Source organism: Pituophis catenifer, unplaced genomic scaffold, assembly GCF_029215685.1.
Source record: "Pituophis catenifer annectens isolate HBS135680 unplaced genomic scaffold, rPitCat1.0.hap2 SCAF_2, whole genome shotgun sequence".
NCBI classification, from domain to species: Eukaryota; Metazoa; Chordata; class Lepidosauria; order Squamata; family Colubridae; genus Pituophis; species Pituophis catenifer.
The window spans coordinates 7,013,769-7,027,695 of NW_027256882.1; the positions used below are offsets into that span (position 1 = coordinate 7,013,769).

At 39.3% G+C, this 13,927-nt stretch overlaps 1 protein-coding gene across 1 annotated transcript in view; it reads left to right on the plus strand.

Annotated features, from left to right (window-relative positions):
• Positions 1–11,113: 11,113 nt before the first annotated feature.
• LOC139309780 (vomeronasal type-2 receptor 26-like) overlaps positions 11,114–13,927 on the plus strand; it is a 70,126-nt gene continuing 67,312 nt past the window's right edge. Inside the window, exons 1-3 of the mRNA XM_070933987.1 lie at positions 11,114–11,334; positions 12,029–12,317; positions 12,567–13,361. Of these exons, the coding sequence (XP_070790088.1) occupies positions 11,114–11,334; positions 12,029–12,317; positions 12,567–13,361 (1,305 nt within the window). The remainder of the gene's footprint in view (positions 11,335–12,028; positions 12,318–12,566; positions 13,362–13,927) is intronic.

Sequence of the window (13,927 nt, forward strand, 5' to 3'; positions counted from 1 at the left end):
TTTCTTAGTGGTCTTCCAGTTATTACTTTATTCTTCTTCCCCTTTATCTTAATCTATTACTCCATCTTCTTCCCCTCCTTTTCCTTCCCCCCCTCTTTTTTTCCTTTTTCCCCTATAGATAACATTTTAGTTATCTCTTTACTATTATACATTTCTACCTTCATATTATACACATTTTTATTTCACTCCGCACATATGATACATCTCTATTTTGTACTTCTATTTTTCTCTCCTAATAATTATTATTCTTTATTGTTAGTTTTAAGTCAATTATACCATTTATTCCTTATCCTATAATATTCTCTCTTCTTTTTCCTTAATTTCTTTTTGTTAATCTGTCCATCTCAGCGCATTCTAAGATCTTATCTATTAGTTCTTCCTCTGTTGGAGTTCTCTCCTGTTTCCAGTTTTTTGCATATGTTATTCATGCTGCTGTTAAGTTGTGTAGCATCAAATATTTTATTTATTTGGAATATGGGTTTTTTTCCCCATTTTTTTTAAACATAAAACATAAAATACATCTTTTTAGAGCAAGGGTTTGATCCGGCACAAAATGAGTACAATTATTCACATTCTCTCAATCAATTTTGTTCCAAATTTTATCCAGTTACATCTTTAAAAAAAAAAGAAAAAAGAAAAAAATCTTATTCTAAACATTTATCATTCTACTATTACACCCAAAATTCTAAACAATAAACACCGTTCTAAATCTTTATCATTTTAACAATCAATATTTCATATATATTCCTCAATCCAACACCCGTTGCCTCAAATTATATTTTACTTCTCTTAAATGACATCTAATATCCATAATCTTGACAAAAAGTATTTTCCTCCTCTCTTAAAGTCATTTCATAAACAACCAACATTTCCTTCTATAGTTTGTTACTTCCACAATACTTTATTTTATTTACTTCAAGTTTATTCTCATATTTTATTGAATCTAATTTTTAACTGGTTCATAGTTTAAATATCTATTTCCCAGCTGTATTTTCCAATACTGCTGTCTGTATTTATTTAAATTGGTTCACAGTTTAGCTACTATTCTCCAGTAAAATCTCTTCCACTTCCTCCTAAATTTATTTTTTAGCTGGTTCACATCTTAATCAGCTGCTTTCCAGCAATGCTTTCCTCCACTGGAATATGGTTTTGTAAAAATTCCTAACAAGAATGTTTCTGGCTTCTTTTCTATTTATTTATTTTATTTATTTGTTCAACTTGTATGCTGCCTTTCTCTGAAGACTCAAGATTTGTTGTTCTGTTATTTGTTCTATCCATTTCTTAATGTTTGACCAAAATTTTTTTGCTGCCGGACACATCCACCATAAATGGTAATATGTTCCTTGGGATTTCTTATATTTCCAACAAATTGCGCTGTTGTTCGGATGTATCTTTGCCAGTCTTCTCGGTGACAGATGCCATCTGTAAAACATCTTCAACTGGGTGAAAGGCTTTGTTGATCAGGATTATGATGATTAGGATTCTTTCATTGACATATCTGAATTAAAGAGCCTAAATGAATTGTTACAATGTGTGCCTGTCTGTAGCTCAATGGAGGCATGACAGGAAACCAGAGATAGGATGCAATATCTGAGAGTTTATGACCAGAGACAAATTCCTTGTGTGTACAATCACACTTGGCCTGTAAAGAATTCTGTTCTGTTCTGTTCTGTTCTGTTCTGTTCTGTTCTGTTCTGTTCTACTCTACTCTACTCTACTCTACTCTACTCTACTCTACTCTACTCTTAAGCTTGCTAAATATGCTTCTTTCTAAATGTACTTGTTGAGCAATAACACTATAGCAACTTCTGTTTTTAATTACTTTCATGCAAAGAGCTTTATTTCCTGCTTTATTCTGTCCCCCTTCCCCACACAGGCAAACACACAACCAGGCACGCCTGCCAAGATTTTATTAAGCAATCAGACTAGAAACCCTTGCAGATAAGAGTTTTGGCAGTAAACTGCGAAATGCCTGCCAAATCAGTTTTCACTCACAGTCAGCAAGAGAGAGTTTCTCCTCAGTCCATTTCAGTAGCAAAAAGTAATCCACGAAGCCAGAATTGGCCAAGGTCCAATCCAGATTTCAGGTAATGCGATGTGACTCTCAGGTTTTTAACTTTGACTGTCACAAAGCCTGAAGAGCAATCACACCCACTTTTATTCCTTGTGGGGTGTGGCTCAGTGACTCAGCTCAATCTCTGGCCCTCCCATGCCTCTTTCGTTGCTGCGCACACTTCTCCCTCTGACGCTGCCTGGGATCAAGCCAGGATTCATCATCCTCACTCCCTATCTGTTGTTGTTCTGATATGTTTTCCTCCTGGCATATCCCAGGCTGTTCCTCTTGGCCTTCGGATGGAACCTGAGGCATTGCCAGAGAGGAGGGTCCTGGAGAGGGAGGCCTTATCAGTTCCTCCCCATCACCTTCTGAGTCCTCTTCCTCTGTTAGGACAGGCTCGGGGTCACAACATGCTTGTGTAACCAAGTAAAGTATAAAGGCATGCTGAAGAAAGCATTTAGGTTCTTCAAGCTTTATGGCAGGACCCACCTTTGTCCAGATTTGAATAAATGTGTGACACAGAGAGAATTGGATTCTGTCTCTTTGTTCTTGGCAGGCCAGTCATAAGCCTCCTGCTTAACAACTTCTGATGTCGTTCTGGATGGTATCTTCTCTTCTTTGCTTTTCAACATTAACAGAGACCACTCGGGAAGGTCACACACACACCCATCCTTGGTGTTTGGTACCACTATATGCTGATGATAACCAGCTCTATTGCTGGATGGTCACTAGAGAGGAAACTGGGTTCCAGTACTTTATTTCTGCACAGTAAACACTTGGGATCCAAGTTCAAATCCAGCATGTCTACTGATATTCAATAATCTGTTTTTATAACATAAAATAATTGTCAACTGTCCGACTAGTGAGAACCCAACTAAGGAAACTCGCTCGGGAGCTTTGAATTCCAAAAAGTAACACTTTATTGGATGCACCATTTTGGTACTGAAGAATCAAAACCAGCTCTGGTTTTCCCATGCAAATGTTTGTTTAGTTAAATAATAGCTTCCCCTTCTCCCCACCCCTGGATGATCTCATTGTCCAATTATAAGATGTCCTTTTGTTATGGAAACAGTCCAGGGGTGAAATCCAGCAGGTTCTGACAGGTTCTGGAGAATTGGTAGCGGAAATTTTAAGCAGTTCGGAGAACCGGCAAATACCACTTCTGGCTGGCCCCAGAATGTGGTGGGAATGGAGATTTTGCAATATCCTTCCCCTAGGAGGGAATGGGGATTTTGCAGTATCCTTCCCCTGCCATGCCCACCATGCCACACCACGCCTACCAAGCCATGCTAGAATCGGTAGTAAAAAAAAATTGGATTTCACCACTGGAACAGTCCATCTCTTTCTTAAGCACCTGCAGTGGTGACCTTGATGGTTGTCTCATGGTCTAGGCACACATAATAAGTAAATAATTGAGCCTGGATGAGAATCCAGGTGAATCAATAAACATCAAGCACAATAGAAACCATAATCATTTTATTCATTTTATTTTTCTTGTTTAATCTTTTAGTACAATGGATATAAATAAAGTCCATGTAGGATTCAAACTGATTACAATCATGCACACAAGTGTTTATGTCAGGCTGTGTCCTAAAAAATAATAAATTGTAAGTAAAATAAATTACGGAATTGTAAGTAAAGTCAAGGAAAATATTAAGCAAAAGAAGGAAAAAATAAGCAAAATTCCTGGGAATGAGAAACCCAGATCAAGCTTTGTTATATAGAATAAAATAAAATATTTTTATGTCTCTTTTCGTAGAAAATCATTTTTGAAAGGAATTATTCAGTCTCTGCTCTGATTCGATCACCATCCTATGCCAAATGAAATTGTTTGGTGATAAGGAATTCTAAATTATCATCTTAAAATTAAAAACAAAACAAAACATAAGACTACATTTTTATTTTATTTTAATATAAGCTGCTCCTTAGTGTTGAGATGTGGCCTCAGGATAATAATGTAACATTTGGGGATGAAGATGCAACCCAACAGCCCAGCACTGGAGGCCAAGATGGAGAAGACCTGCACGGCTATCATGAGTTTCCCCTTGGTGCACAGATAGGTGGGCACAAAAGAAATCCAGACGCTGCAGAAGACCAGCATGCTGAAGGTGATCAGCTTGGCTTCATTGAAGATTCCTGGCCAGGAAAGCTACTGTGAAGCAGACGGTAGCCAGAAAGCCCAGGTAGCCCAGGGCTCCATAAAACATGACAATTAGTTGATTGAAAACGAGTCTTCATTCCGCAGATGATGCCGCTAATGAGAAGGTCTCCTAGCTTGCCATGACTCAATGGCTGTTCCCCATCCCGCTCCAGAGTCAAGGGGCAGTGGGTCTTCCACATCCTGGAAGCTGTGCAGGGTAGGAAGAGGAGCAGCAGAAATAGCAGGAGTAAGAGGACCATCCTTCCTATGTTTGTACTCTCTCCTGCTTTGTAACTGTATTCATATCATTGTTAGCAGAACATCTTTGAAGATGAACCTGCACTGGCTTCTGTAGCCCAGACAAATAAAAGATTAACACCCGGAGGATGAGACAATATCCATCTACATACTCCCAGTGGTCTTCCGGGTGCGATTCAAGGTGTTGGTTACCACCTTCAAAGCGCTCCATGGCATAGGACCCGGGTACCTTCGAGACCGTCTTCTGCCACCAATAGCCTCCCACCAACCAGTCCGTTCCCACAGAGAGGGTCTCCTCAGGGTGCTGTCAGCCAAGTTATGTCGGCTGGCGACACCCAGGGGGAGGGCCTTCTCTGTGGGAGCCCCAGCCCTGTGGAATGAACTGCCCCTGGAAATACGTAAGATCTCCGACCTCCGGGTGTTCCACTGCGCACTGAAGACCCTGTTGTTCCGCCAGGCAGGGCTATCAACATAATAATTTTAAATTGGGGTATTTTAAATTTTTGGGATTTTAAATTGGCCAAATCTATTTAATTATTTTAATTTTTAATTATTGTTGTGTCCTGTGTTTTTAAATTGGCTGTACACCGCCCTGAGTCCTTCGGGAGAAGGGCGGTATAGAAATAAATAAATAATAATAATAAATTATTATTATTATTATTATTATTATTATTATTATTATTATTATTTATCGGTTAATCTTTAGTGAGATTCACAGCCTTTGAGGCTGGTTAATAGCTCAGCAGCTCGAGTCCTAACCAAGGACCTAGGAACTGTTAAGGTATCGTCGGAGGATGTAAGCTGTTCCGAGTAAGGTGGTTTTTTGAAGAGTCAAAATGTTCAAGTCCGGCAAATTTAGAATTTCTAAATAGCGGGGTAGCCCTTTGGGTATTGCTCCGAGGGCTCCAATTACAATCGGGACAACACACGATTTCTTTTTCCACAGTCGCTCAACTTCAATTTGTAAGTCCCGGTACTTTGTGATTTTTTCTTGCTGCTTATCTTCAATTCGTGCATCACCAGGTATTGCAATGTCAATGAACCATACTTTTTTCTTTTCAACTATTGTTATGTCAGGTGTGTTGTGTTATTATTATTATTATTATTATTATTATTATTATTATTATTATTATTATTATTATTATTATTATTATCCGCTCTGCCCAAAGCCTTACCTAAGATGTTTATGCAGCCCGGATGATGGATCACGCCATCTTGCTCTTCAGATTGTTGGGAAGGAAAATCCCAAGGGACGTGGCATTGCGATGAAACAAGAGATTACTGTGATTTGGAAAATTATAAGCAGAAGAAATATCACTCGTGTAACTTCCTCAAGAGTGTAGTTTCCAAAGTACTCCACTGGGAAAGAAAGTTTAAGAATGCTAGTGGGCCCTATGTTTTACAAATATACTGTATGTAAGATAATCCATTGGGATTCTTTTCACAAATCTGGGATTGCTCACCATTCAAAATATCATTAATTTAACTAAGATCATACACACAGTATTAACTTCTTATCTCTACTTCAATTTCCCTTTGTACAAAGACCCTTTGATTGGGTATAGTATCTGTCCTGTCTTTTTATAGTTTTATCAATTTACCGCTGGTAAATTAAGTAATGCTGTGAATGTCTTATATGAGTGCCTGGATGCTGTGAATATCTTGATGGGAAACAATAGGCTTCAGCTGAATTTGGGCAAAATTGAGTGGCTTTGGGTTTTTGAGCCTGCCGGTTCTAGGATTACTCCATCTTTGGAGCTGGATGGGATTTCTCTGCACATGACAGACCATATATAGCCTTGCGATTTATATTGACTGTTTCCTAATATGATTTGTTTGCTTATTTGTTCCCTATGACTATCATTATGTGTTGTACCTTATGATTCTTAACAAATGTATCTTCTCTTTTATGTACACTGAGAGCAGATGCACCAAGACAAATTCCTTGTGTGTCCAATCACACTTGGCCAATAAAGAATTCTATTCTATTCTATTCTATTCTATTCTATTCTATTCTATTCTATTCTATTCTATTCTATTCTATTCTATTCTATTCTATTCTATTCTATTCTATTCTACTCTACTCTACTCTACTCTACTCTACTCTACTCTACTCTACTCTACTCTGTTCTAGTCTATGAGCATCTAGAGTTCCTACTGGACTCATGACTTCTGCTTCTGGGTTTGTCAAAAACAGATCATGCCAGACAAACAAAAGGACAAATTTAGTGGATCAGAGAAATGCAGTGGATATAGTTTACTTGGACTTCAGTAAGACATTTGATAAAGTAGACCACAATCTACTACTTGATAAGATAGAAAAATATGGGTTAGGCAACATTACCGCCGTGTAGTCCTTAATGGAACTGCATCTACATGGAGGGAAGTATGTAGTGGGTTACTCCTAGGCTCTGTCTTAGGCCCTTCAATATGTTCATCAATTATTTGGATTAGGGGATAGATGGGGAACTCATCAAATTTGCAGTTAACACCAAGAATAGCCAACACTCCAAAAGATTAAGATACAGAAAGATCTTGACAGACTTGAACACTGGGCCCTATCTAACAGAGGGATATTCAATGGTGAAAAAGTAAGGTTCTACATTTAGGCAAGAAAAAAACAAATGTACAGGTATAGGATAGGTAGTACCTGGTTCAATAGTAGTAATTGTGAGAGGGACCTTGGAGTCCTAGTGGACAATCACTTAAATATGAGCCAGCAGTGTGCTACAGCTCCCAAAAATCCAATGCAATCCTAATCTGCATTAAGAGAAGGATAGAATCAAGATCACATGAAGTTTTAATAACATTTTATAATGCCTTGGTAAGGCCACACTTGGAATACTGCATCCAGTTTTGGATACCACAATGTAAAAAAAAAATGTTGAGACTCTAGAAAGAGTGCAGAGAAGAGCAACAAAGATGATTAGGAGACTGGAGGCTAAAACATATAAGGAGTGGGTGCTGGAATTGGGTATGTTTAGTTTAATCAAAAGAAGGTTTAGGGGTGACATGAAAACAGTGTTCCAATATTTGAGGGGCTGCCACAAAGAATGGGTGTGTGTGTGTCAACCTATTCTCCAAAGCATGGAAACTAATCAAGGAGAGAATCAACCTACAACTAAGGAGAAATTTTCTGAATGTTAGAATAATTAATTGATCAGTGGAATGACTTGCCCCCAACAAACTGGGTCCACATTTGACTGACTTTGGAAGGATGGAAGGCTGAGTTAGCCTTGAACCAGAGGTGGTATTCAGCAGGTTCTGACCAGTTCTGGAGAACCGGTAGTGGAAATTTTGAGTAGTTTGGAAGTATTATAGTTTATTTAAAGTCCAGACTGTAATCTTTCCACTTTAAATCTTTCTTTCTTTAATATAGAATCCAATAGTCTTAAACAGCCTTAGAAGTGCTAACGATGTTAACAATCACTTTCACTATAACTTTCACTTTTCCCATGCCCTGTTACAGTTCAGGCACCATGTTTCCTTTCCTTTTTGAAGATCTTAGAAGGAAGAAATATTGATATAGAGTTAAAGTTCAGTACTTGCAGTTACTAGGACTCCTGTTTTTGTTCTGCCTGCTTTAAGATTATTTTGAAGCTAAATGTTGATTGCAGGGGTGGTCACGGCGTCTTGTTCTGCTTAAGCAGAAAAGTCCCGGATCCGGAGCTCAGTCGGACTACCAGGGAGCTCTCACCCTCCAAGCCCCAGAATTACTCCTAGGGCTTTTGGGGAACTCTACCTTTGTCTGGCTGCTTGCCTTCCTCTCTTCTCCCGAGGGGAAGGTTTCCAAACCGCCAGACAGCTGATTTGCGCTGTCTTAGCGGTTTTAACAAGATCGCAGAGCTGACGATCCAAAAGGAGCATCTGCCAGCTCCTGCGGTGCCACCGGAAGTCCATATAAATAAAAGAAGTTTTGTGGGACTAAGATTGTGCTTTATACTTTCTAAGGAAGCCTAGATCAGAACAGTAAATTGGGTCCAGATTACACATTCCTATGGATGCTCTATGGTTGCTCCAAACCACCACTTCAGGAATCTTTACTAGAATAGGAAAGGTTGGTAACTCTTAAAGAAGAGATGCTACAGGATCTCTTCTAAGGATGTTGGCATTGGAGGTTTCACGGAGTTTCATTTTATAAAAAAGACTCTATTTGTAAAGCAACACCCATTGAAGACATCGAATATATCCTTTTTGACTGCAAATTCTACTCCGAAGGGCTGCTTATTTAGACTCTTATTTAAAAATGAAAAAGTACTGGGGCACCCAGGAGAAACTGACTGACATTCTGCAGAGAACAAAACTGCATATGATTATTAGAACTGCACTCTTTATATCAAAGGCCATTTTGAAGAGAATGGAATATTGTGATCAGATTGGGGTAAAAATAGTAAGATGATTTAATACCAGCATATCCTATTGTTTCTTTGCATCTACTTGTATATCTATATTAATTTTAGATTTTGATATGGTTAAGTAACTAAAGCAATAGTTTCTATTCTGTATCTAGAATCTTTATCTTGTATTCGTCTACCAAATTCAGCACACAACTGAAAAATGTCTTTATTTTCCTGAACTGCAATGTCTACAGGTAAATGAGGCTGTTTACATTTCCTTGATTCAAAGATGCTTTTTCAAGAGGCAACTGGACTTTGTTTTTCCTTGAAGATATTTCACTTCTCATCCAAGAAGCTTCATGTCAGCGTTGCAACGCTGGCATAGAAAGGGAGCAGAGGAGAACGAAAGATAAACTCTGAAACTTTTGCCTGATAAATCCCTTTGAAGCCTGGTTGTCGTGGAGATGAGGGGAGGGGGCACATTCCTGGGAAATGATGAGGAAAAGAAGTCTGAAGAATGACTTGGAAGACAGCCAATGAGAAGCAGAGATTTGGGGATCGGAAAGGGAGGGATTGGGAGGCAAAAGGTCAGCCTTGTCCGCGCGGAGTCATGATCCGGTGGCTGAGCTCAATTAAAGAAAGATTTCCTTAAAGATTGGTAGTTTGGAAATTCATTTAATTTTGAGATAGCACCACAGTCTGACACTTCTTCAATTCTGACTGAATGGTGGGGAATGGAAGGATTTATATCCTTTGCACTCATCTGGTCATTAGCACTCTTTCTGAGAGTTGTTGAGGCCACTTGGAGGTTTATCTGTGCCCTCAGATAGGTGATGTCAAATCCGTCCCCCTCTGTTGAGAGAGAATATAGATGGCCTCTATGACCCTCTGTCAAACCAGTGGTCCTCTATGTCCAGGAATATGGACTTTTCTGTCTTCGAAAGAGTGGTCTTTGTCTTTCAAATGCAGGTGGACTGCTGAATCTTGTCCTGATGGGCTTGTTCTCCTATGTTGTGCCATGTGTTTGTGAAGTTGTTGTTTTGTTTCTCCAGTGTACACAACTTGAACATTTCTCACTGCATTGTACTATGTATATCACATTGCTCAGTTTGTGTTTGGGTGTTGTATCCTTGGGGTGGACAAGTTTCTGCATTAGTGTATTTTGGGGTTTAAAGTGTGTATGTATGTTGTGTTGTTTGAAAATCTTCCTGGGCTTTTCAGATATTCCTACAACATATAGAATGACTACATTGCTTCATTTATTGTTCTCTTCTTTGTCTGTTATGGAGGAGCTTCTTCTGGGTCTTTCTGTGGATTTGATTATAGCCCAGTTGGGATAGCCACAACTTCTGAGGACTTCCTTGATGTGTTTTTAGTTCTTTTACTTTTCCCTCTTTGCTGATAGGCAGACCTTCAGCCTGTTGGTGTAGTGTTCTGATCACTCTCATTTTGTGCTCCTGCGGGTGGTGAGAGTCAAAATGTAAATTCCATCCACTCACTGGTTTAGGTACATGGATGATACTTCGGTCAAGATTAAAACACAGGAATTGGAAGCCTTCACCAGACACATCAACTCTGTAGACAGATATGTCATGCTCACATGGTAAGATATTAAGGAAAATAGTCTGACCTTCCTGGACTGTGCATTACACATTAAGGATGTCAGAAATCTTAACATTGAAGTTTACAGAAAACCCACACAAAGCTTCTTGGATGAGAAGCAAAATGTCTTCCTCAAGGAAGAAACAACCCAGTTGCCTTTTGAAAAAGCACCTTTGAGGTAGAAGGAATTAATTCCCTGGGTGTTAAACTATGTTCTTCCAGCATCACCTTCTGGATATGTCCTAGCTGAAAAGATTACAACCACTGGAGAACAGTTCCCCAGGGGTGTATCTGTGATTCTTCACCAACATGCTTTTCTCCAGATGCCTCTCTGCACATGGAGCCCTGAAGAAGTTCACAATCCCCAGAGAAGAGGATACTTGTCACTGTATTTTTCACCATCCTGCTCTTTGAGACCTCTTCTGCTACTTCTTCAGTGGCTGCCTTTGATGTAAACAGACTGAAGCTACCTGAAAGAGATCTTGCATCAGAAAAGGATATATGCCTCAGGTTACAATCTGTGTGGCACAAGTTTTGGGACAGGCAAAGGCTGTGCTTCTGAGTGCATGTTTCTTTCCTTTCCAGATGAAGCTTGGTTTGTCTCTGTCTGAATCACGAAATCCATTGAAATTTCCATCTTGTGAGATTGCTTTGAATTCTAACTCTTCTTTGTTGTTCTTCCCATTTAGAAATGGGAAGGGAATTGATTCATCCCTATGGATGATGGAACTCCTGCTTTTGTTCCTGATGCTGCTGTTGTCCCAGCCAGTCTCTGGGAAGCTTAGAATGAAATGCCCACTGATTTTGGAACAACAGGATGAAAAAAATCCGTGGAGCTGTTATAGACCAGGAGATTATTTTATTGGTGTGGTGACCACTGCAACAAAAGAATTGCGTTTAACATTGCCTTTCAATATGGCTCCTTTTATTCAATTTGATTCGTAAGTCATTCGGTGTGCATTCCCTTCATTTGCAGTTCTAATACTCCTTTATCCCCCTTTTCTTCATATTTTGCTTACTCGTATATTGCAAGACATTTCTAATTTCTTAAACTGTTTTGAGTTCCATGGCTTCCCTTTTTTGTCTTTTATATAAGAGACTCAAAGATGTGGCAGAAAAATACCTGAAAGAAGTCCAAATTAGTTTACTCTCTGCATCCAGTCCTTCATTCATCACTTGAATATAGACTTTTGTTTAAAGTAGCTATAATTGCCTCTGCCCAGCCCACTTCCATATTTTTTATAACTGCTCATTGATATTCAATGTCTGATCCTTATAAAAATAAAGGTTGATTTGATGTGAGAGTTTCTTTTCTGGGTCATTTATGAAACGTTCTCTCAATTTTCTGATGGTTCTACTTTTAATGACTGAATATTATTAAATGCGGTTTATTGGACCAATGAAAATTAGGACTGCTACAAGTAACAACTCTTTGTATTTTTGAATCTTAACTCTGGTGGCCGTCTATCAATAACTCATCTCCTCAACACACATTAAAAATTAAACGGTAATAACTGATCTGGGTTTGGATCAGTATTGACTTAAAACTCAATAAGCTTGTGGAGACAAAGAGGACTAAATAAATAAAAAATGGTTTTTGCTGCTGATGATAACAACATAAATTCTTTTGTATAGTACATCTTCTGATCACTCTAGAATTCTACGCTTCATTTTCACAACTGAACTTGTCAACAAGAATGTCCAGCTCCTACAAAACCTCACACTGGGCTACAACATCCATGACAACTATTTGAACCCACTTGGCACTTCAGATGCCTTGCTGGACATGCTGTCTACTGGAGAAGCCAATGTTCCCAATTATGCCTGTGGAAAGAATGACCACCTTCTGGTTCTTCTCGATGGAGCTGACAGGGACATCTCCATCCAGATGTCAACATTAGCAGGCACCTACAAAATTCCACAGGTTTGTGCGTATATGTGTTTCATTATCTGATAAAGTGTGTAGAGTGGTGGTGGATGGACAATGGATCTAACCAACCTTCCCTATGAAATTTGAGAGCTGCACTTCACCATGGTCATTGTGGATGTCATAGCTAGGAATAGGGATCCAAAGTGGGGATGAGGCAAGGATCAAAGCAGTCCTCTTCTCTCATGACCCCATCTCTGTATGTATCCCTGAAATATCACACAGAATTCTTTGTTGCTTTTTCAGATCAGTTATGCAACTGCTTCAGAGGCTCTAAGTGATAAAAGCCAATTTCCCTTTTTCTATTGGATGCTCCCAAAAGTAGGGATTCTCTTTCCAGCAATTGTCCAACTGCTTCTCTATTTCAGATGGACCTTGATTGGTCTTTTTGCTTCAGACACAGAGAATGGAGAGAATTTCATGAGGACGTTTACTCCTGTTCTTGTCAGGAATGGAATTTGTGTAGTCATATCACAAAAAATATCAACGACTGATGCTACAGCATCCCTCAAGGATGCCATCTCTAAATGGAGACAAGTCAATGTCTTTGTGCACTTTTTAGAATATGTTTCCCTCTGGGATAGGCTTCTTCCTTTCCATTTAATACTTCAAGGATTGCCAGAACCCATTGAAGGGAAAGTCTGGATAATCACACCTATTGGGGAATTGTTAGTGAGAAGGCATACATTTCTCAAATATGTCCATAGTATTTTGTCCTATGCTTTTCAGTGGAATGAAAAGACAAATGAGGGTTCCTTTGAACCAGATCTTTTTGTGGAACCACAGTTTGGAGATCAGTCTTTTCACTGTTCTTTTTCAAAGCACATCTTCTCTGTCAAAGGCCGGAGAAGATGCATGCAGAAAGCACCTCTGGAGACCAAAGAGGAAAGGAACAGCATCTGGTTCCGATATACTCGCCATGTTTACAGTTTCATTAATACTCTGGCCCATACTTTGAATGCTGCATATTCCTCCATATCTAGGAGAGGAAGGAAGGAAGGTCAAGAGAGGTTGTGGGCTTCAAGGTTGCAGCCATGGCAGGTATGGGGTTCCTGCAGGTTCCATCAAACTTCATTCATTTTGACTAAGAGACAAAAGAGAAGAAGGGAAACCATCTCAAGCTCCTTGTGTTACAAAAAGCTGACAGTTTTGGCCATTATAATTGCTCTGGGTATAACATTCCAAGTGAGTGGGAATGTTATACATAAAATGTATCGCTCATGAATGGGCACCATGAGCGATACATTTTGTATCAGTAATGGAGAATATTTGTAGCTCAGGGTTGAAATGTGGGGGCCTTGCTGTTCTCTGATCTTGGTTGTATTCTTGCAGATTTTTATTACCCAAACTAGGTAACATCTTCAGTGCTAATATCAACTCGCAAAGCATCCCTGGCCTGCTCTCAAGTTGCCATAGGCAAAGGGGATGGGAAACCAATGAAGCAACATGGCAGTCAAAGACAGGAGCACATTCCAGACATATCTTTCTCAAGGCTGTCTTCCAGGGTTACCCACAGTGGCTGGAGGGTCGAGGCTCAAGGCTCATGATTTAATTAGGGCATCCGTTGGAACCCTGACAGCTAGTGGACCCTTCAGATATATTTTGAT